Here is a 24,546-nt window from a genome sequence, read left to right as displayed (position 1 = left end):
CCTCTAAGCTGGTTCATACAGAAAACATAGAAATGCATTAGCCTGATTATGATTAAAAAACACATATAATTAAACACGCGTTTGGGATTTAAATCAGAACACGATTTAAATCAATATAAATGTTTATATTGTAACGCATACTGTCCAGCCTCCATTTCTCTATAAAAATTTACTCTGTTGCACACACACACACAATAGAAGCAGGAACCGCTGTCAGAAGGGAAGATATGTTCAAAATATCGCAAATATCGATCATGTTGCGATATTTTGAAATATAAAAGTCAATTGATTGTCCATAATATCGCTATTCTATTTTTTCGAAGAAATGTTTGTTAAAAGAAAAGTCCAGCACCAGCTGGATTCAAACACACAACCTGTCAGTTGGTAGTCACGCACCTAGACCAGTAGGCTACAAGACAGCTCGCATGAACAGGCAGGCGAAACAGCCCTACACAGCCCTGTCGCAGCACACGAATACCATTATTAAATTCTTTAGATATGCGATTCAATATTATATTAGCAGAAAAACTTAAAACTACCACTTTTTCACACGCTATTTCACATGCTAGTTAAATACTTCGATGCTTAAAATCGTTAGGGAGAAATGGAATACCGGTGTGTATTTTTCCTTTAAAGTGCCGATTCCTGGAATCTGACTGGCTGACAACCCTCTGAAGTGGTTCCATAAAATCTGGTATACGGAAAAGAAAGCGTTGATAAATACAAGTGTCTTTTAATACACTCTTTGCTGTGCTCTTGAGGATCCATGTGATATTTTAAGCTCTAGTTGAATGATAGGTGTCGCATTTTAAATCATTTTCGTAGTTAGAAATTATGAAACCCCCTGTTAAAAGCAAGGATGTTTTTATGCCCGTTGAAGTAAAACAAAATGCCTGACAAAGTATGGCTTGGACAGATTCCAAGTGCTTGTACAAATGTGCTAAAGAAATTATACTTTGAGTATACAGCTTGTTCAAAGTCATCCATTATTAATACTATTAGTAATATCTTCAGTAAAGGCTTTGATGCATAAATATTTCTGATAAAGGTAGGTTGTGTACTTTTGTCCAACTGAGCAATCTTGCTTTCATAAAATATACCAACATTTTAATGACTGATGATTAACATGCTGTAATACACAGTTCAAAATTAAAGGCTCAAATGCTGTACATGAGAGGTTAAGCTCCCCCTGGCGGTTTTACAAGGCGACGCCGGATAGTTAGCCACATGACACACGTGAACTGCGTGATACCGCGACACGCCCACCGGGGTATGCCTCGAAATACCTCACCCATTTTGAATGGCTGCATCTGTATTAGTTTTGAATTACAGCTTTTACAAGTTGTCACGAACTGCATTCCTACGAGCACCTCTCACCGCTAAGACCCACGCACAAATTAATCAATCGTCATTCCTCACGCTCTTCCGTATTTATAAACTCTTACTCCACTCAGTTCCCGCTCACTATTGAGAAGTACAGTATTCTTCGGCTTTCTCTGGTGTGTGCGTCTACTAGTTCTAGTTTATCGACTTAGATTTTTGCCTCTTTCTTTTGGATTTGGTTGTTTATCGGTTCCAGTCATCCTCACGATCAGCGCTGCATACCAACCTGGTGCTCCTAACGCCATCTCTGACACAGGTCATTTTTTAAATTTTAAAACAAGTAAATCATTTAAGAAAAAATACTGAAAAATCAGGATACCCATTAGCTTTGGTTGATGTTGTTTGACATACCTGTTAAAAAGTAATGAAGAACGTGTTGTTAAATTGATCTATAGTGCCAAGACAATGTTTGTGAATCTCATAAGTAAGTTTTTTTCTCGAATATTTTAGACCTGTGTAAACATGTACTGTAACAAAGGTAAAAAATATATTGGGTGACTGAACAAAATAAGGAATCTTAAAGAATACTGTATATACAGTGCCTTGCGAAAGTATTCGGCCCCCTTGAACTTTTCAACCTTTTGCCACATTTCAGGCTTCAAACATAAAGATATAATTTTTTTATTTTATGTGAAGAATCACCAACAAGTGGGACACAATTGTGAAGTGGAACGAAATCTATTGGATTTTTGAAACTTTTTTAACTAATAAAAAAATGAAAAGTGGGGCGTGCAAAATTATTCGTCCCCCTTGCGTTAATACTTTGTAGAGCCACCTTTTGCTGCGATTACAGCTGCAAGTCGCTTGGGGTATGTCTCTATCAGTTTTGCACATCGAGAGACTGAAATTCTTGCCCATTCTTCCTTGCAAAACAGCTCGAGCTCAGTGAGGTTGGATGGAGAGCGTTTGTGAACAGCAGTTTTCAGCTCTTTCCACAGATTCTCGATTGGATTCAGGTCTGGACTTTGACTTGGCCATTCAAACACCTGGATACGTTTATTTGTGAACCATTCCTTTGTAGATTTTGCTGTATGTTTGGGATCATTGTCTTGTTGGAAGATAAATCTCCGTCCCAGTTTCAGGTCTTTTGCAGACTCCAACAGGTTTTCATCCAGAATGGTCCTGTATTTGGCTGCATCCATCTTCCCCTCAATTTTAACCATCTTCCCTGTCCCTGCTGAAGAAAAGCAGGCCCAAACCATGATGCTGCCACCACCATGTTTGACAGTGGGGATGGTGTGTTGAGGGTGATGAGCTGTGTTGCTTTTACCCCAAACATATCGTTTTGCATTGTGGCCAAAAAGTTCGATTTTGGTTTCATCTGACCAGAGCACCTTCTTCCACATGTTTGGGGTGTCTCCCAGGTGGCTTGTGGCAAACTTTAGACGAAACTTTTTATGGATATCTTTGAGAAATGGCTTTCTTCTTGCCACTCTTCCATAAAGGCCAGATTTGTGCAGTGTAAGACTGATTGTTGTCCTATGGACAGACTCTCCCACCTCAGCTGTAGTTCTCTGCAGTTCATCCAGAGTGATCATGGGCCTCTTGGCTGCATCTCTGATCAGTCTTCTCCTTGTCTGAGCTGAAAGTTTAGAGGGACGGCCAGGTCTTGGTAGATTTGCAGTGGTCTGATACTCCTTCCATTTCAAGATGATCGCTTGCACAGTGCTCCTTGGGATGTTTGAAGCTTGGGAAATCTTTTTGTATCCAAATCCAGCTTTAAACTTCTCCACAACAGTATTACGGACCTGCCTGGTGTGTTCCTTGGTCTTCATGATGCTCTCTGCGCTTTCAACAGAACCTTGAGACTATCACAGAGCAGGTGCATTTATACAGAGACTTGATTACACACAGGTGGATTCTATTTATCACCATCAGTCATTTAGGACAACATTGGATCATTCAGAGATCCTCGCTGAACTTCTGGAGTGAGTTTGCTGCACTGAAAGTAAAGGGGCCGAATAATTTTGCACGCCCCACTTTTCATTTTTTTATTAGTTAAAAAAGTTTCAAAAATCCAATAGATTTCGTTCCACTTCACAATTGTGTCCCACTTGTTGGTGATTCTTCACATAAAATAAAAAATTTATATCTTTATGTTTGAAGCCTGAAATGTGGCAAAAGGTTGAAAAGTTCAAGGGGGCCGAATACTTTCGCAAGGCACTGTACTTGTGTTAAAAAAATTGTAAACCCTTAGATTTAGGAAATGGTGGCTCCTCTTTGAGCAGCAATGAAGTCAACTGCACAGTTTCTGTAACATTTTATCAGTATCTCACGTGTGTTTTTAGGAATTTTAGCTCATTCTTCCTCACAGCCCTGCTTCAACTTTGTGACATTTGAGTGTTTTCTTGCATGCAGTTTTCTTAATAATATTACAACGGGGTTCACGCCTGGACTTTGACTAGATCAGTTCCAAATATGAAATTTCTTCTTCAGCTATTCAGCTGTATTTCTGTACAAATATTGAGGATCATTGTCTTGCTGTAAAACACTTTTCAGCTCAACTGACAAATGGATGGCCTTACATTCTTTCTAGAATTTTCTTATACAACACCAAATTCATGTTTCTGTGAAGGATGGCAAGTGTCTACCACCACACCATGCTAGACAATCGGGGTGAGGTTCTTCTATTTGCAAGACAGTATTTTATTTTTGCTGTACCAAACATTTCTTTGTCCAGACAAAATCATTCCAGTTGTTCCAGTCTTGTGGATCATCCAGTTGATCATTGGTAAATGAGATGGATGGCATTGTTCTTTTTAGAGAGCAATGGTTTCTTCTTGGCTATCTTCACATGAAAACCATTTTTTTTCTTGATGGTTGAGGCATGAAACCTGACGTTACCCATGGTGAAAAATCCCACACGTCTTCAGATGTTATTTTGAAATTCTTTATGACTTCCTGGATTTTCTGGATTGCACCTGGTGAAGTCTTGGCAAGACAATAAATACCGATTAGAGTAAAAATGTTTTTGTTTTTATATTTTCTATTTAAAAGACTGTCCAAACATAGTCTATATTTACTATACCAAATTAACCACCTTATTCCAATGATCCCTTTATTTGTGAGAAATAAACTAGAGGTTCACTTATTATTTCACATTCACTTATTTATTTTCTTTCTACTTCATAAACCATTGCATCTTAAAACATTTTTCTCTTTTTAAGTAAAGAACGGTTTTGTTTGAACAAGGATACTGGGATAAGATATGATAATTCCTGTAATATTGGGGTTTCTTAAACTTTTTCTTAGCACTGTATTATTTTAAAAACATGCAGCTCAGAAATAAATTCCATATGTTTATTGGTGTGTGTATTCACAGTCAGTAGACTGGTATTGTAGTTTTGACGTTGTTCGAAAAACATTCTTTTGGCACATTATAAAAGGCAAATTATAAAACACCTTCACTTTCTATTTCGGCACATTGATTGGACTTTGTAATGATTCTCTGAAGTAAAGAAAACATTGTTCAATAAACAGCTTTGGAAAACAAGTAATTATTTTCTAAATCTATTTGTTGAACAATATTGCCTTTACTTCAGGAAATTTAGGAAAGGAAGAATATCATATATGCCTTCTTATTCACACTGCAAATCACACCACAAAAGCAAAAGTACTAGGCAGCCATAAAGTCATTGTTTCCCTGATTGACTGCATCCTACAGAATCCTATCAGTCCTCATTCAGCTGCACTCTGTCATTTGTATAATCCAGGTAATTTGATTTATGATGTAACCCAAACCAAAGACAGATTTCTATACTATTGGGGTCTACATGTTTTCCGATGGAGTATGATTACAGGTTGAACTTCCCAGACAGCTTAATTTAATTTATATATTGTAATAAATAACATACAGTAAGGTGATCAACCATTGCCCTTTTCCCTCAGTAAGTCTGTCCGTACTACAAATCATCACAATAATGTTTACGTCTGGGACACTTTGTGACCACATCAGTTAAGCCATCTCAACAAACTGATGCTAATGTTTGCTTTTAGTGGTTTCCATAAATAGGATTAGGCTTCAGAGAAAATAAACCCCAGGAAAGGCTTTACATTCACTTTTTTTTTGTTTGTGAAGTCAATTTGAGTGGATTTAGGTTTTAGATAACCAAAGCAAGATGGAAACAGACTGCCTATAATGAACATTACAAACAACAGTACATCTTTCATTGTTAGTACAATAAAAATATAGTAGCACAGACCTTTGAAACGTGAATTTTTTTTCTATGCCCCAAGACATTATCACCACTGTTCCTTTCACTTCCACATTTAATTATATTTACACCAAATGCACAGTACTTTTGTATATACAATAGTTTAACTTGTGTGCCATCTAATGGATTGGCATTTCAGCCAGGGTTTATTCCTGTTACACTGGGGTGTCTGGGTTATGGTCCAAGTCAGTGTAACCCTTTAAGGATAAATCAGTTACTGAAAATAGATATTTGAAAAGTGACAGACCCCAGCTTTCAACAAAATATCTTTAGGGATCCGAACATGTCAGCAATAATGGCAGACCTTTGTCCTACACCCAACATGCTCACCACAACCATACACACTTTTTAACCCATCACTAATAATCTAAACAATTAACTTCGATCCAGTGCACCAATTTAAAGGTGACAGAGTCCTCTACTGGCAGGTTAGCTGATTATACCAACTTTCAATAGTACAGCCTGCTACATTACCTTTTGGAAAAAATACACATTATTTTCTGTATATCTCTTTTTACAAAAATGAACTATGAACTCTGATAGTAGCCAACCATGGTATGACAACCATATAATAAAATTTTAAAAAGTATTATAAAATAAAAGTATATTTTATTTTCTGTCTTTGGCATGAAATATGGGTGGAAAAAACAGTAAATATATCAGTAGGGTGCCAAATTTATTGTACACGAAATGAATGTAACCATGGGAAAAACAACAAAATCCCAATGAAATGAGCACTGAGTCAGAAGGAAAACCACAAACATAACAGGCTGTAATGTTTAATTATTTAGATTCAATTACATTGGGGAGCCATAAGAAATTAATGCTTCAGCTCAAAGGTTTTTGTAAAAGGATGTGCAGTGATTACATTTATGTGCAGATGTTTTCTAACAATATTGTACGTCTTGTTTCATGTGTTTACATTTTACAATTTTTATATTAAAACTAATATGTTTTGGAACTTTGGATATCATTTTGTTTTCAGTGAAGAACACCAGAACAGTAACAAAATAGCCAAGAGCGTTTTATGATATTTATGTTAATGAACCTCTTATACTGCAGAGTGGTTAATCCAGTCAAACGTTTCAACTCTTAATAAGCATACAATTGTGAGATTTCAACATTGAGTCCAGGCTTTGCTGCATAGCAACTGCAGTTGGGTTCCCAGTGGCAGTATACTTACAACAATACCTGATTTCTGCCAGGATTTGGAAGAGTGGAACTGGCTGAAGACATAATACTTGCCATGAAAAAGTGACACTTGTCAAGGATCAGTGAGATCATGTTTCCATGGTGTTCAGCCTCTGATTGGCTTTAGTAATACACGTATGTTCAAGAACCACTTATGGAAAGTAAAGGTCAGTATTTTAATACATAAAGCAGTCAACATGGTGTAAAAAGGTAACATTTGTAGGGTAAACTGCAAATAGCACATTCAATAATATCTTCTCTTGTAGGTCTTTAATGGGGAAAAATCATCATATCTGTTCTTCATTTATTTGTTCATGACTAAACAAATCTTTACATCTTTGATAAATGAAACTTGAACTACATTATAAAAATGTGATACTTGGAAATTAAAAAAAAAATTCAAGACCAGTACAGAAAATGCACTTCATTAAGCACAAAACACAACCTGTGGCCCAATTAACAATCCCTGTCAGCATATATTTCTAAAAGTACAAATAAATTGGGTAAATCAAAGACAGCTGATTATCTGGGGGATTCATTTTCCTCAGATTTCCTGTTGGAATTTCAAAGAGTCATTAACTGTAAGCATGACACTCAGTTTGCTTTTGCTCTTTAGAAAATCTGGAAGATTAGATCTATTTTTAAAAGGGTGTTTTTATACAAGGAAAAATAAATAAATGTCACGTTACTCATTATCCACCCTTATAGCTGCAAGCAGACAACAAAAGAAGGATCATTTTATTAAGAGGGGTTTTTAATAAAAACAATTTCAAGCTTCTCATCTCAATTCAAATTCCTTTTGGCTTGATGGTCGTTGACAGATGTCAGCACTGCTTAGGTTTATCTGGAAAACTAGCTTGTCTATACAGTATGTACTCTAAAGCTAGCTGTTCTAGATGAACATGATATCATATACAGTAGCTTGCTTATGTATTTATCTTTAACTACCCTTGTTATTGCTTCTGGTAAGTGTGGTGTAAAGCAAGGGTTCTATCTTAAGCTTAAGTAAAAATGTATTCATGTTTGCATTAAATGAAATTAAAGAAAAATCTTTAATGGACTTTAAAGTTTTTAATTTTTTTTTTCTAGACAACATTGGCACATTTATGATATTATTTGAAGTTGCATATCTTCTTTTGAAGTTAATGACTGGTGTTTCCTTTTTTTGCGTAATACAAGGACACCATGTCTCTTGGGAATTCCAGAGTTTTACACAAGGATCAGTATCTGGGGGTGAATTCAGTAAGTTGTAATTTTTAGAGTGTAGTTTCTTTGACTTAATGCATGTTGTTTGGCCTCAGCTGAGTGAATGTTGTATCAACCTGAGAGCTCCCAAATTGATTTTATATACATTTTATAGTTCATTATGAGTCACTGCATTTATCTTTTATTTTTTGGGATTCAGTAACTCATGCCAACATCTTAAAGACAGTATTATAAGAAATGTTCCTTGCAGTAAAACGATAATAAATGAGAAGCACCTAAGAATGAATATAGTCCTGGGCAGACAAATCCAAATAAAATGTTATGCATTTCATTGAGGATTGCAAGAAAGGTACAGGTTTTCAAGAGCTCTCATAAAATCTAAGAAAAATGAAATATACTGTACACCAGAAGTTATTTTACATTTTCAACTGCAGTGTAGTATTAAGCCTTGGGGTGGCTCAAATAATCAAAACAGTCCCTTCCATATCTGACTCTCTGTAGCTTACAGAAACCATCTTTGATTTAAACTTTTCTTTTGAAAGCTATTGTGCAGATTACTTGTGATATTTACAGTCAAATTATGATATCTCTGTTTCAGAGGTTTACTCATTTCTTCTGACATGGGATAATTGAAAAATATAAAGAAAAGCGATGGCAGCATAGTATGCAGAACCTCATTGTTATTGAAACGTCTGTTCCTGTGGATGACTGAATTGACTAATGTAGAAAGTTTTAATGGGCATTCTCAATTTAATTCCTTAGATTAGCATTTATATTAATACTTCTCTGGATGGACTGTTATGACTTGAAAATATGATGCTTACCTGCTGTTAAGAAGGGGCTGGGTAGATTAAGTAGGTGCCTCTCTAATACCGAGTACTATTGTACCATAATTTGCATTTATCAAATCATTTAAAAAAAACACTAATGAAATTATTTATTTTAAAGCCACTATGGGAATAAGACTTTTTTCTTCCCTTTTCCAGCACTAAGGACAAGGGGGAGCCCGATGATCTTTTTCATCTTTTAGTGACCCCATCTACTGTAGTCCCAATACCTACTGATTCCCCATCTGAATAGGAGAGTGAACTGTACCACTGAATTCCGCAAAACTGTAAATGAGTGTGAACAGAAGTAACAGGCTGGAATGTTATTGAACCAGAAATATTTAATTTCACCTAAGAGGTGATTCTTATTAAAAGCTTAGTTGCATTCTAAATGTTAAAAATGAGAAAGGTGAATTTTATTACACAAACCAATAATTCCACAGAAGTGTTTCTTTTGACTGCTGGAGAACATGCATGATTTAATGCGAGATGGAACTAAAACCCCAATAGAATAAGTGTTTCATAGGCTAGAAAGCCTAAATTAATCATAATTTAATGATAGAAGAACACAAAAAAATGAAAAACATTTTTTTTGTAATGATTACACTTTTTATAATGATTTTTCATTATAAAATATATAGCAACCGTGTCTACTTCCTCCCCAACTTGGAATGTATGGTACATTTGCATTCATACAGTCATACAGTCTCATACAGCCACTCAACTGTAAATTAAGAACGATCTTCTCAGTGTAATGTTTCCAAAGATGGGTGTCTTAGTCATGAACAGAATTTTAAAAAAGGCTGTGGAGCAATTATTTAATCAATTCTTGTTTGCTAACATAATACGTATCAAACAATAAGTTATAATGTAAGATATTACATTGCTCAGGTTTAATTTCTTGATTCAACGATTGATAGAACAATTGATTAATAAAAGTAGAAATTGCCAAACCTGACAAGATAAATGAATGGGGTCATGTTAAATGTCTTAGAAGATCCTTCAGATAGCCTTTCATCTACAATGAAAATAATTGAGAAGGAAAGATTACATTGTGTTTTTATTAGTCACAATGGTGGACAATGAACTTTCTTCTTCGTAACAGTCAACTAAAAGTTCTTCCTAATGTGCCAAAATTTGTAAATGAATATTGAAGCCTAGATTAGGCCATATAAAATAAACATTGGAACTACATGTAGTATACTTCATAACATCAACTGCATCACACGTAGTATTGTTAAATAAGCAGTATATATGGTATCTCCTTTGAAATTATTCTTCTCATGTTGTCAAATGAAATTATTACATAAATATATGTATTCATAGGAATTTGGACAGTGACACAATTTATGCTGTCTTGGCTCTGTACTCCAGCACATTGGAGTACATAATTTAGACGTAAATACCCTCGAAATAAAGCTGACATTCTGTACTTTAACCTCATAGTCATTATTTCATTTCAAATCCAATGTGCTGGAGTACAGAGCCAAAACAGCAAAAAAAAAATGTGTCACTGCGCAAATACTGCACTGTATACATACACTTAATGTAAAATAGGTACAGAGTAAGTAATGATGATTGTAAACATTTGATCCTGACCACGCCTTGTAAAATTTTTAGATGTGTTTGAGGATGTATATCGAGTATTTGGGTATAGTGAGATTTGGCTTAACCCACTTGGCTGAGGGGCCAAGTGACATGAAATAAAGGAACTTGATTCTGACTCCCAACTGGCAAGGTGTGAGCTCCAGGGATTTTCCACACTATTTCCAGTAGATATCTTCCTTTCACTGAGATGTTGTTCCTTTTAGCTTCACCAATCCCACTGTGAGATGAGGTATTAAGAGGGCATTTTCAGACCCAGTCAGGAATGGAATGAGGAATTTACAGATGAGACACAAAAAGAAAAAAAATTACTTTGTAAAAGAAACTGGCTTGGTATCCCAAAATAATGAATACAATAAATACAGTAAGTGTCTATTAGTTTTTGTAGAACTCAGTACAATGAAATTTCTTCCAGTAGCAACACGGGTTTTTGACCTTGGCTTCTATGCTCACAATAGCTGCTTTCCTATTTAGAAGCCTAAGCCAGCTTCCAGAAAAGAATGAGAGCTTCCTTCAGTTTAGGCCCACTTCAGTATTATCTGGCTCTATCCCTTTTTAAAAGGTACATATTCCTTTGGATATTGTATTCCTTTGGATTCTCTGCACAATTAGTGTGCAGAGAAGATGACTACCAATTAATCTGTCCAGATAAAAGATTAATAATAATAGATAAAAAGTACTCATAACAATGCAACATACTGTATAATTGTGTTAGGAATTTTAGTATTTTTGTCTGTTTTGTCTATTGAGACATTTTTATTTAATAAACAGTTTTGTGTTAAAACAATAGCCTTTTGCATGTTAACATGCTCATGTAATTAAGTAAATTAGTGCACATTAATTCTGGCTATAAAACCTTGATATTTATTTAATTCAATATATACTGTAACATGTTAAAAAATATAAAATGACTTAGTCTTAAATGAACAATTTCTGTCAATGGAATATATCTTCACAGCTCTGGTAACTTGCTATGTTCAACACACACATGAAAATGTTCAGAATGCAATCTGATCTGAATGATAAAAATGTAATGATCAAATTGAATAATGTTACAAGTGAAGAAGTTTGAATTTCAGCAAAATTGTAAAGAAGATATAAAAAGTGACTGCATTCAGTCTTCAGGCCCCTAAATCAATACTTGGTGAAAGAACGTTTGGCAGCAGTTACTCTTCTCATTTATTTTTTGGATAGGTCTCTACTACCTTTGGACAAATGTGTGATGTAATTATTGTCTGGCAAATTATTGTTTCAATTATTCCCCCTGGCACAAATACTCCACTTTTGACAAGTTTATTGGGGACTCTTAATGGAACCTGCAACCTTAGTCTTTTTTTTCTAACATTGTTCTCTTAAAGTCAAGTCAGGACTTTGTGACTAAATGTCCACTCAAGGACATTTATTCTCTTCATTCTCAAAACACTCCATTCTTGCTTTAGCCTTGCACTTTGTTCTTTCTTTGTCCTAATATATTATATATATAATATATTTTTTACTATTTATTTTTAGATTCTTGGATGACTCAAGCACAATTTCCAGTAGGATTCATTTGTACTTTGCTCAGTTATCTCTCGATTCTAAAATTCTATTAGAATATGATGATGTCCCAACCATGCTTGGTTTAAACATTTGTTGAATTTTTACTTTATATGTACCATTTGCATTTAGACCAAAAACTTCAAATTTCTTTCTTGTCTGATCATAAAACCTTCTTCATGACGCACGTCTGCAGTTTATCTTATATGAGATTTGAATTTTTCACTAATTCACTAATTTCACTTCTTTCCACCTGTTCATACAGACACGGTTTGTATAGAGACCAGAATGAAAAATAGCTTCCATTTTAGACAGAAAATAGTAAAACTTTCAAAGTCACTTTTGGCTTCACAGCGCCACTTCATAGTGTCTGGAAGGAACGTGATAATTCCACTCCTTAACGATTGACTGCACCATGGTTAAAGGGATAAGTAACAGGATAAGTAACATTCTCCTGATCTTTTTCTCTTTACCACTTCATCCCTTACTTTATTTGAAAGCTCCTTGGTCTTCATGATTGATTTCTTGTATTGCCATGTGAGTTGTGACTTGAAATTCAATAACTGAGGGAACTTACTGTGACAGATGCACTAACTCTGAAGTTGAGCCTTCAGACTATGTTTTTCACCTGATCTGATTTGGGGTAGCTGCAGCAATAGTAGAGAATACATATGCAATTGAGAAAATCTTTTAATTTTCTTAAGATATCTTTATATTAATCAATACACATACAGTACTTTTCAACATTTTTACCTTTGTTAGTTTGGAATACACTGTTAAGGTTAAACTGTAGCTATAAAAAACTATTTTAAAGTGTCATCATTTTAAAGTGCTACATACAGTATGAACCAAATATATGACCTATCCAATATTGTAGGATATCTTCATTATTTTTTCACTCATGTTGAGGATTTTCTTAGGTACAAACATTGTACTTGTGTAGAACCTCACCCAACACTTGTTTAATTGGAGATAAATACAGGTGCATTGTCTTCTTTATTAATGTAACTTTTCCAAAGAACTGCCTATATCTGATACGTTGCATATTATGTTTCTTCTAAATGTCAGTTACTTCTGAATACTGTACAGTGCTTTGCAAAAGTAATAAAACCCTTGCAAAGTTTTGTTGCTTCAAAGTTTACATGATAATTTGAAGTAGCAATTAATTAATTATACACAACCTACTCCACACATTCACAGCAAAAAAAAATCAATGAATGCATAAGTAAACAAACCCTTTGATTTGAAAATTCTCAATTAATTTAGGTGTACAAAACTACCAGGATGAGCCACACAATTATTTCAGTGACTTCTGTAACTGTGCAAAAATAGTGAATAACATGATTAAAAATACCGTAAATACACCTTTCTCTATATGATTCCTTTAGTCAGGTAGTGAATTTCAAACAAAGATTCAAACATGAAGACCAAGGAACTTTCAAATCAACTCAGGGATAAAGTTGTATAAAGGCAAGGTTGGGAGAAGGTTTTTAAACATAATATAAGTATCATCTATTTTATAATATAATTATTATAATTGATATTATATAATTATTATAATTATATACTTATGATAAAAATTATAATTATAATATCATAAAATAATTATAATAATACCCATAATATCTCTGGTAAAGCTGATCATTAAGATGTGGAAGGCATCCAGACCCTACCTACTGTATATCAGGCTGCCCCTTCAAACAGCTGTTACACAGTTACATAAAGTGCCTGAGATGGGAGAAAATGTCTATGGGTCAAACAAATGGGTTAACCAGCAAATTAGATGAGACTTCTTCAAAAGGTCTTCAATTGTTGATAAAGGTGCCTCCATTAAATATTGAGTTAAGCATATTACTTTTTTTTCTCCTTAGTTTTTTCCTGACAATTACTGTAACATACAGTATGTACATAAGAAGTCTGCCTTTTGAGCAGATTCCTAAATTTAGAGACCTAAATCAGTGTTTTGAATAAACTATTCACTTTATTCAAATATATTCACCATTTTGGAGTTTTACAAAATGAAACTCTGGGTTAGCATAATTTTGCAAGGCACTGTAAATTATAGGAAAGTAGTGGAGCAGCAGTCTCTCTGAGCCATCTCTGTCTGTTTGAACTGTGGGTGTACACCTCAGAGAGAGACCATTCAGAGAGAAAATATCCACATAAGGTTGAGACTGAAATCTGCTGCTGCCAGTATTGATATGACTTCTCTTGAAATGGGGAAGAAATACAAGATTTTTGACTAGTCATGCAGTCAGTCTAGTCTAAGGGGTTTCACACCTCTACTTTGCATTAATTAGTCACAGTCACCTCAAGAGATAAATAGTTAATAAGCAGCCTTTTAATTTTGATTTAGGGTTTTGATTTGTTTGATAAAAATGTTGTTTGCAGGGGTGTCAACATGCCATTTATTGTGGTGCTCTTTAGATGATTCCAGATTAATGACAATTTGTCACTTTTGTATTGCAGAAAAAATATTGTGGACCTTTTTAATAATTATATCTTTTTTCTTTTTAATAGGAAGTGCAGGAACCCCTGTCATCTTTAATGAGAATGGGGATGCTCCAGGGCGATATGATATTTTTCAGTATCAAATCACCAACAGGTCAACAGCAGAATACAAGGTTATTGGACACTGGACTGATCAGCTTCACCTGAATGTGAGGACAAAAAGAGTTAATATTTATTTTCATTAATTTAGTGACTGGATTACAAATATTGAATGTCTTCATGGTCATGATAGTAAACCATGGCCTGACATTCAGGATTTTCAATATCTTATGTACTCATGGTCTCATGGTGGCAGTGGGAGCCTTTACTCACTAAAGTTGTAGTATCTTTCTCTTTGAGTTATTAAGACATTTAGCATTCCATTTTTCTGTTTTGTTCTCCTGCTGCAAGCCTGCTGCACTGCATTGATCTGTGCCTAATAAGGACAAAAAAACAATCCATACATTCCCCTGTGCTTGTTACTTCCCATGTGTAAATAACAGTTTCACCTTAGTGAGGACACAGTAAAACAACACATTTAAAACTATGCATTTGAGACAAAATCAATCAACAATCTTCATTACTGGAAAACAAATAGCAAACATTTATTTGCTTACCTCAAGGTCTTATTCTTTGTTATGTGCCAGTATAAATATTCAGTATATCAACATGTTTTTGAATTTGATAGAAGCAATTGTTTTCCTTTGTACTTGGTAATAATATTGATAATAATAATAATAATAATAATAATAATAATAATAATAATAATAATAATAATAATACACTTTAGTTTATATAGCGTCATTAAGGTGGCTTCTCAAAACACTTTACAGAATGACAACAGCAACAACAATTAAAAATAAACATAAAAAATATACAAGATAAACACAATTAGAATATGCAGGGGAGACAGTAGATGGTGGTACTAAATACAGTAGGAGCAGAGGGGTGAAGAATGGAACCAGTTAAGTAAAGTCTCTTCTGAAGAAGAAGGTTTTGAGTCTGGATTTAGAGTTTAGAGAAGGTGACTCTTTGATATCCTTGGGTAGAGAGTTCCAGAGCTTAGGGGCATAACAGGAGAAGGCCCTGTCACCCATAGAGTGGGGGGACAGTTAGGAGACCAGAACTAGAGGAGTGAAGGGAATGATGGTATGCAGTATAAGGATGTGATGTCCATGGTAAAAGTGAAACATTCTAGGCCCTGAAACTGGAAATCATTAAAAAGTTGGAGAGCATTGTTAGTGTCCTTAATACTCTATATGAAGGAAGCTCTTCAACCAGTGTTCTCATAAGACAAATGTATTTATTAAAATGTTTTTAACAGACATTATTAAGGAACAGCAGATTACCAGGTTGTTAAACAGTTAATGGATTCTGTATTATTCATCAGGTTCGTTAAATCCTATTATTTTAATAAAATGAAAGTATGATTTTCACTAAAATACAGGTAAAAAAGAAATAACAAAATGTGTACGTAAAAAGTATAAGAAAAATTAATGAAGATGACTCATTTGACAGGAATGTGAACATGACTTTTTAACTAGTATAATACTGTATGTTGTGGATGATTATTAGGATTTATTCGGTGAAAACTGATTATGATATACTGCTAAAGTTGTTTGATAGAATTTGTAGAATATGTGCAGTTGTGACTGAAAAAAAATGATTTTGAAAACAAACATTTGTGATAAAGTACCAGATAAATATTTCAATTCTTCCGAAAATGTGTCCTTGAGCAATTTATGAAAATGTCTCTAATGGATTTAGAGAAAGAATTCCACAGATGTGGTGCTTCTCACAAGAAGGAGCCTGGTCTTATGGAAACAAAAAATCCTGGAACTGTGACTTTAATCTGCAAAAAGTACGAGGGAATCCAAGATTAATTTCCTTGCACTCCCAATGGGATTGACAGTATAAAAAGCTGCATTTAAATTGAGAAAGAGAATGATATATTATTGACCTAGAGTCAGAGGCCATCATCAAATCATTAACTACCTTTACAAAGGCTTCTTTAGTACTGTGTCTCTGTTTAATCACCATCTGAAAAGGTTCAAAGAATTAATTAGATGCAAGGTGAGATTGTAATAGAGATGACAACCACCCATTTAAGGATTTTTGTGAGAAAAGGCCATTTGAAAATAGAACTGTAGTTGTTATGTTTTTAGGAGACTTAGCCAAGTTTGTTTTTTCACACAGCTGTGATGACAGTGGATTTTAAACTATTTAAAGGGAAAATTACCATTAAAAATGGTCAAAGTATTGAGAATCTAGGTTTGAATATACCCATAGATACAGTATAGGGTCCGGGGTACAAGTAGTAGTTGTCAATTACCAATGAGAGCTCAGATAAAACCCAATTATTAAAACTAACACAATATACAGTGCTTGCTCAATACAACCATCAGAGAAATAAAAGATCAAGTGTTCTCCTATGTATAATTTCCACAAAATTAAAACAGCAGTCCCTTACTAAAGGTATGAGGTCAGTGATTTTAATGTTAAAATCACTGTAGCATCTATGGTCCTGATCTACTATATAAAGGAGGAAACTCTCTCATTGTGTCAATAGCTTCTACTCTCTCTTCTGTTTTTGTTCTCTTCTGCATCATCTGAATTTCTTCTTGGGGGCAGTTTACAGAGGTTTCAATAGGAATTGGCCTAAAGAGAAACCTTCTAGATATCATAACAGAGAAATACACAATACTGGTAAAAACTGGTTATCTTTTTTAACCATGAGATAAGACAGCTGTTCTCCTGAATATTTGTTGTCATACAGTAAGATATAAACACTAATAGTAGTATACTTTATTTAACAAACGCGTATCATTATGAAATCTATGTAAAATATTTTTATTCCTGTTTGACGATCATTCAGTTATGTAAGGGCTACTACCACATGCCTTTTTCTGATTCATAAATAGGGTTTACTGGCAAGTCTCGAGACTGTGTTTGGAGTCTCTGACACTGCCCTCAAATGGTTTAAGTCTTACCTCACTGATCGCTGTCACTTTGTCTCTCTCAATGGGTACAGGTCTGAAATTGGTCTTGTCAAGTCTGGTGTCCCTCAGGGCTCAATACTGGGCCCCTTGCTCTTCAGCATTTACATGTTCCCACTTGGTCAGCTTTTAAGATCACATGGCCTCAGCTTTCATTTTTACGCTGACGATACTCAAATATACATCCATACCAAACCCGACACTGATGTGGCTGTCTCTATTCTATCTAATTGCATCTCTGACATAAAAATTTGGATGACTCAAAACTTCCTTCATCTTAACTGTGACAAGACTGAAGTCATGCTTATTGGTACCCCCCATCAACTTCGTAAAGCCAGTCCTGTAACCCTGTCTGTAGATGGCTCTGTACTTGAGCTCCAATCAAAATTGAAAAACCTTGGGGTTATATTCGATTCTGGCTTAACATTCGACCCACATGTACAGCATACTGTCAAAACATCTTTTTTTCACCTTAGAATTATCGCAAGACTACGCCCTATGCTATCATTAACTGTGGCTGAAAAGCTGATCAACATATTTGTATTCTCTCGAATTGACTACTGCAATGCTCTGCTCCCTGGGGTATCTAAATCTACTCTGAACAAGCTGCAGTATGTCCAAAATTCAGCAGCCAGAATCCTGACCAGATCTAGTGCAAGTGTTCACATTACTCCTATCCTGGAGTCCTTGCACTGGCTTCCGGTCAAATTCCGCGTAGACTTTAAAATCCTCATGCTCACCTACAAGGCTTTACATGGCTTGGCACCTCAATACCTGTCTGAACTTTTATCGCCCTACTCCCCACCTCGCAACCTCCGCTCTTCAAATTCTGCCCTCCTTACTGTCCCCCAAGCCCGTCTACATTGTATGGGCGACAGGGCCTTCTCCTGCTATGCCCCCAAGCTCTGGAACTCCTTGCCCAAGGATATTAGAGAGTCACCTTCTCTAAACTCCTTCAAATCCAGACTCAAAACCCTCCTTTTCAGAAAAGCCTTTACTTAACTGCTTCCATTCTTCACCCCTCTGCTCTTCTTAATACCATCTTCCACGGTCTCCTCTATTGTTATTGTTGTATTGTTGTAATTATAATTGTGTCCTGTCTTGTGAAATTTTCTTATTTATTGTTGTAGTCTTCTTATTTATTGTTATTGTCATCCTGTAAAGCGCTTTGAGAAGCCACCTTTAAAGGCGCTATATAAAATAAAGTTTATTATTATTATTATAAGTACTTGCACTGACCATTATAGAAGGCAATACAATGGTAATGCCCCTTTGCCTCATTTTATTAATTGAGGTAGTAGTTTGTGGCATAATAATTTTTTAATCAAAATAAATATATATATATATATTTATATAGGTTGCAGTGTCAGGGTATTATTATGCTGGAATCTTAGAGTAATTTTCATTTCTAAATGTATGTACAAATCAACCCTGAAAGATATAAAGGTATAAAGGAGATTTATCAAACCTTAAGGTGTTTGATTTGCTGTTCTTCCCAGTGATTATTTCTTTCTGATCATGACACAATAGCAGCTTAACCTCACAACTCACAATTTACTTATATACAGTATTACAGTTAATGACTTTAAATCTCTGTCAGAAGCTGGGAAAAAGAAACAAAGAACAAAGTCTAATGGAATTAAGTCCCATACTTCCTACATTGCCCTGTATTTTCTTACTGCTGAATAACTACAATAAAATGTGGTGTTACTTATTGGGATAAGCCTACAGTATTTTTAATGTCTATATATAATTTTGTTTCTGTTGCTTTCAATGATAGTATTTGACACTTCTCTCATTAGTTTAACAATTAGCTACATTTGACCCTACTCCAAATTATTGATCAGTTTAGTAATAATGCCTGTAATTCTCTGTAACCTAAGAATACCTCATTGGATTACTTAGTCTTAAGTGTTTTATGTGAAATTGGAAAAAAAAATATTTAGTTTTAAGAACATTCTGTTTGATCAGGTGTTGACACTTTTTAAAATTAATAGCTGGATGAGATCCCCCTTAGCTACTAACAATTAAATGAGCTAAATAAACTCCCTTCTCTTGTTAGCAAAGTTTCTAATGTTCTTAAGGTCTACCATAAGTATTGCATATTTCAAGAATATCCCCAATACTATTTTGTTCACAAAAAAGCAGAACTTTGAGCCTCGGGCTCAGAAATACACCACATAGTGTTGCTGTAACCCACTTGTGCTTCTTTATTATGAAACCATCATGCTCACATATACCACTGCATTACTGAAATGTGCTACTAAATAAGTTATTTGCACACACACGTTTTCTTACTTGTATATGCCATTGACATAAATGTGAAGCTAGCTGCAATTGCCTGTGTTTCTGTAGTAAACATAATGTGTATTTAATTATGTGTATATAATTATGGAGACTTGATAATAATTCCCATATCAACCACAATCACCATTTAAGACCATTACAGTCCTGGCTATCCCAAAATGGCTTTAGATGCCCAGAACAATTTCTTAAGTTCATATTTCTTATGGAAATATTGTTTGTTTCTGATTTTCTCATAACAATGGTCTTTTAGGATTGTTATAGTATTTTATTCAATTTAGAATTTAAATAGATTTTAGTGTTTAAAACAACAATAAAACATTGTTTAGTGGGAGATAATGTAATATGATATTATAAGATAACACTACTTGAGTGCTTTTTTATGTACAGTATGTACTGTAGATTGTAATCACCTTATACTGGATTTGAAAACATCAAACCACTTGTTAATTAAAATGGATAGAGATACCATAAATGGAGATATCAGATACAGTACAAGTCTAATTTGTTTATTTTTGTTTTTTTCTCTTCAGCTTGATGCTATGCGGTGGACGAGAGGAGATCCCTCCATACCTGCCTCAGTCTGCAGTGTCCCCTGTAAGCCCGGTGAGCGGAAGAAAATTGTAAAAGGAGTTCCCTGCTGCTGGCACTGTGAACGCTGTGAAGGCTACCATTACCAGGCTAACGAGTTTAGCTGTGAGCTGTGTCCTTATGAACAGAGGCCCAGTGAAAACCGCACAGGCTGTCAACCAATCCCTATCATAAAGCTGGAATGGCACTCACCTTGGGCCATTGTGCCCGTCTTTATTTCAATGCTAGGGATCATTGCCACAACTTTTGTCATTGTGACTTTTGTCCGTTACAATGATACGCCCATTGTAAGGGCTTCTGGCAGGGAACTGAGCTATGTTCTTCTGACTGGGATTTTCTTGTGTTACGCCATAACCTTTTTAATGATTGCAACGCCTGACATGGCAGTTTGTTCTTTCAGGCGCATATTTTTAGGACTTGGGATGTGCTTCAGTTATGCTGCCTTGCTAACTAAGACCAACAGGATTCACCGCATCTTTGAGCAAGGGAAGAAGTCTGTCACTGCACCCAAGTTTATAAGCCCTGCATCACAGTTAGTCATAACCTTCAGTCTCATCTCCTTTCAGCTGTTGGGTGTATTCATCTGGTTTGCTGTTGACCCTCCGCATACTATTGTGGACTTTGGGGAACAGAGAACGCAGGATCCCGAGAATGCCCGAGGGGTTCTCAAATGTGATATTTCAGATCTTTCCCTTATCTGTTCTCTTGGATACAGTATTCTTTTGATGGTTACATGTACTGTTTATGCCATAAAAACAAGAGGTGTTCCAGAGACATTCAATGAAGCCAAGCCAATTGGATTTACTATGTACACAACCTGCATCATTTGGTTAGCTTTTATACCAATATTCTTCGGTACTGCCCAGTCAGCGGAAAGGGTAAGTGCGTTTTAAAATCAATATAATATCCTTGTCCAAAACTGTTGCTTGAATATTTTTGGAAGACCTAAGGACTCCATGTTCCCAAACATTTAAAGAAGGAGGTATTGGGATAGCAGAACATTTCAACACTGCTCTGATTTATACAAAAAGACAGTGTTTACAAAACTGACATTTGAATATCTCACTTTACATTCTGTCCTTGTTTTCTCTAGATGGAAGCATTATTTGAAAGGAATGAGATTCCTAGCTATACACATCAGTACTCAAGCATGTCCTTAAGCCCCACACACATCGTGTTAGTTCATAATGAGGCACAGCAGTGGGACACAGCAAGGTAATTTCATCCATTGTAAACCCTAGAGTAGCTCAATGTGAACTGTACTCTTAAAAAAGCAAGCAGATGGCTATTTGTCAGGGATTAGGTTTATGCTATGGGAGGTGATCCAGAAGTTAGAAGGTTCCAAAAGACTGCTGGTTGATTGTCCCTGATGTACTGTAGTTGAAACCAGTTGACCTAAATGACATCATTTTGAATCTCTCAGCAGTCAGGCACAGTTAACCAGGGCTGGAAATGTGGGCTATTTATAGTGCAGTTATTTATAATGGATAGTATTTATTATCAAGATGAACCATGTTAGAATGAAGACCTTCCAATATTGTAAATAAAAGTCTGATCAAATATTCTATCTTAAAATTATTCATCTTAATAAGTATTTTATACTATATGTGGTAAGTGTCATGGCAATTGGAAGCCTGTCCTTGAAGCACCAGAAAGGGCAGGATTATATCATACTTGTTCATTGTAAAGCACATAAACAAACAGGCACAATTCAAAGATACCGATTATAGTCAGCATGTCTTTGGAAGGTGGAAAAAAAAACAAAGCACCCAGAAAATCCTACAGAAACATCAAGGAAACATGTAAACTCCATGCAGAATTACCATAGTCTGGATTAAAGGCTAGAAGCCAGGAGCTGTGAAATCTGCAGCATTAAGTGACGTGGTATCACATTGCTCTAGATGTATTCACGTTTGTAAAAAAATTGATAAAAAATAATACTGGTGATGCAAAAAAGAAACAGCTTCAAAGATGCTTATTCTTGTCTACCTTACAATTGCCTCTACAAAGAAACTGAGCATAGAAAAATATATTTGTTTTCCTAGCAGTAACCTTTATGTGGAAAATGTATCACATACTGTATATTGCCTTTCAAAAGCCTTTGATACTCAGAATAGGAAATATTTCAGTGCCTCCTAAGTGCTCCTGGTTTTCCATTGGGAAATTATGTTTTGTTTTTTTACAGATGACCACTCATCATTTTTTCTCCTGCTTTTTATTTTTCATTAGTTTTTTAAGAAATAAACAAACTTTTGACTCACAAAAATTAAATTTTGCAAGTTTAAATTTTAATTTTACCAAATTTCATTGTTTTTTTTTCAAAGTTGAAAGCTTTTCATCAGATTTTTATTGTTTATATGATTAATGTTTATAAAATTAACTTGACATTAGATTTAGAATTATGAAACACTGATTCAGACATGATTTACCAAATGAAGAAACAAAACTTTCAGAAAAGTGCCATCCTACCCTTGTCATAAAGTTGGCTCTAAAATTGTGAGTACACAACAATGGACAATATCAAGTTGTCAAAATTTCAAGTTCTGTTATCAATGCTTAATATGAAATTCCACTCTGGAAAATAATTTGCCTTTTGTATGGAATTACCAAATTAAGTATTTTTAGGTAACAGAGGCAACAAATCATTATATTTAAGACACGAATTTAAGACAAAAAAATTTAAGGTTCATGTTCTTACATTCATTCAGAAACCCAGAATTTTTAATTAATGTATTCCATAGGTTAAATATTTTAAAGTGTTTCATTTTTTTAAGTTAACTAATTTACTGATTGAAAGGCTGTAAATACTGTAAAGAACTTCAGATCAAAAGGGCTGTATGAGCAACCGATTAATATACATTCACTTACTTTATTTATGACCCAGAACTCATTAGTATAATTAGCACTAATTCTACTAATTAATAGAAGAATTGGTACCATTACAAACCTTTAGAACAGAGGTGTCCAATCCTGCCCTTGAAGAGTCTGTCTGAGAGTTTAAATTTCAGCCCAACTCTTACTGCAAGCTAAATGGTTTCTGGCTTAGCTGGACAAACACCTTATTCCAGTTCCTCTTCAGGTGCTGATAGGTGACACACTTGTCCTCCAGGTCCAGGATTGAAGACATAAACATAAAGCAGGGGTTATAAAATGTCAAGGTTTTGTTGTGTGTTTTGATTTAAGGAGCTATTTTATGTCAGACTGTACTGAATTTGCATATATTTATACTGTACACATGCCAAAATTCTTTAGTTTAACCCTTAATATATTAGCATTTATTTTTACTGTCATGGATGTACTGTATAAGATAAAACATTATTTTGCATCTCTAAACTGATAGAGCACTTTTTGTTTTTATATAAACAGAAAACGTATTAAAAGCTGTGTCAAGGAGAAACTGCACAAAGCAATCACCCTAGCCAAACCTGCTAAGGGATTTTTTTTTAAATGCAGTTGTTGTGTCATTTCACTCCAACAGCAAGGGATCTGATCTTGGATATGGTAAGATAAAGAAAGCTTTTGGTTTAGGAGAGCACATGTAGTCAGTTGCATCAAGACCCTAAGCAAGAAATACACTGTATCACTGGAGAATTATATTGATAACTATTTGTGAAAAAGTGCTGACATGCTCTATCCCATGAGTTTTTTCCTTTGGCGTGGAGAAAAAATGCACCTGCAGATGAACCTCAACACCTGTATAAAATAATAAAAAAAGAATAAAAGGCTCGCTGAAATTCTGATTTCATATCTCCAACACACAAATTAATAACCGGCCTGTTGACAATCCCAATACAGCATTAAATGTACAGTACTTAGTGATGACTAAGTATACAGTATCAACTACATTCAAATAGAAATTGAGATTTTATTATAATTCAATTTGTTTAAAAACCATGTGTTTTGAGATTTCTGTAAAATGTAATTAATCTTGCAGACTGATTAAATGATCATTTAGATAAATCAGATTAAATTCAATTAATCTCTGGATTAATTATATATACTGTACAAAATACTCTATATAAATATAGCATATTCCTTTCTTGCTCTGACTCAAGAATAAGAGTATGGTAAGTCATAAGTGGTTTCACACACTCCGATGAACAATAATTTTGGCCTACCTAATGTTAGTTACATAAACACCATGCATAACTATTGTTAGTTTTGTTCTTTGAAACCAGCTCGTTAATTTGAAATTAGCCTATA

At 34.8% G+C, this 24,546-nt stretch overlaps 1 protein-coding gene and 1 long non-coding RNA gene across 3 annotated transcripts in view; one reads left to right on the top strand and one right to left on the bottom strand.

Moving 5' to 3' along the window:
• grm8a (glutamate receptor, metabotropic 8a) overlaps nucleotides 1-24,546 on the top strand; it is a 264,876-nt gene that overhangs the window by 206,914 nt on the left and 33,416 nt on the right. Inside the window, exons 8-10 of one of the 2 annotated variants that reach the window (XM_069192489.1) lie at nucleotides 7,968-8,030; nucleotides 14,483-14,622; nucleotides 20,286-21,221. In XM_069192489.1, the coding sequence (XP_069048590.1) occupies nucleotides 7,968-8,030; nucleotides 14,483-14,622; nucleotides 20,286-21,221 (1,139 nt within the window). The remainder of the gene's footprint in view (nucleotides 1-7,967; nucleotides 8,031-14,482; nucleotides 14,623-20,285; nucleotides 21,222-24,546) is intronic. The other variant, XM_006633388.3, reaches the window with a different exon arrangement.
• LOC107078016 (uncharacterized) lies at nucleotides 4,056-23,368 on the bottom strand. Its single transcript, XR_001478991.2, has 3 exons — nucleotides 23,291-23,368; nucleotides 9,776-9,839; nucleotides 4,056-4,314 (listed from the first exon to the last, which is right to left on the bottom strand). It is a non-coding gene; the product is annotated as an uncharacterized lncRNA (long non-coding RNA).

Source organism: Lepisosteus oculatus, chromosome 7, assembly GCF_040954835.1.
Source record: "Lepisosteus oculatus isolate fLepOcu1 chromosome 7, fLepOcu1.hap2, whole genome shotgun sequence".
NCBI classification, from domain to species: Eukaryota; Metazoa; Chordata; class Actinopteri; order Semionotiformes; family Lepisosteidae; genus Lepisosteus; species Lepisosteus oculatus.
Note: the sequence above shows the minus strand (reverse complement) of the source record. Positions and strands in the feature narration are given on the sequence as shown.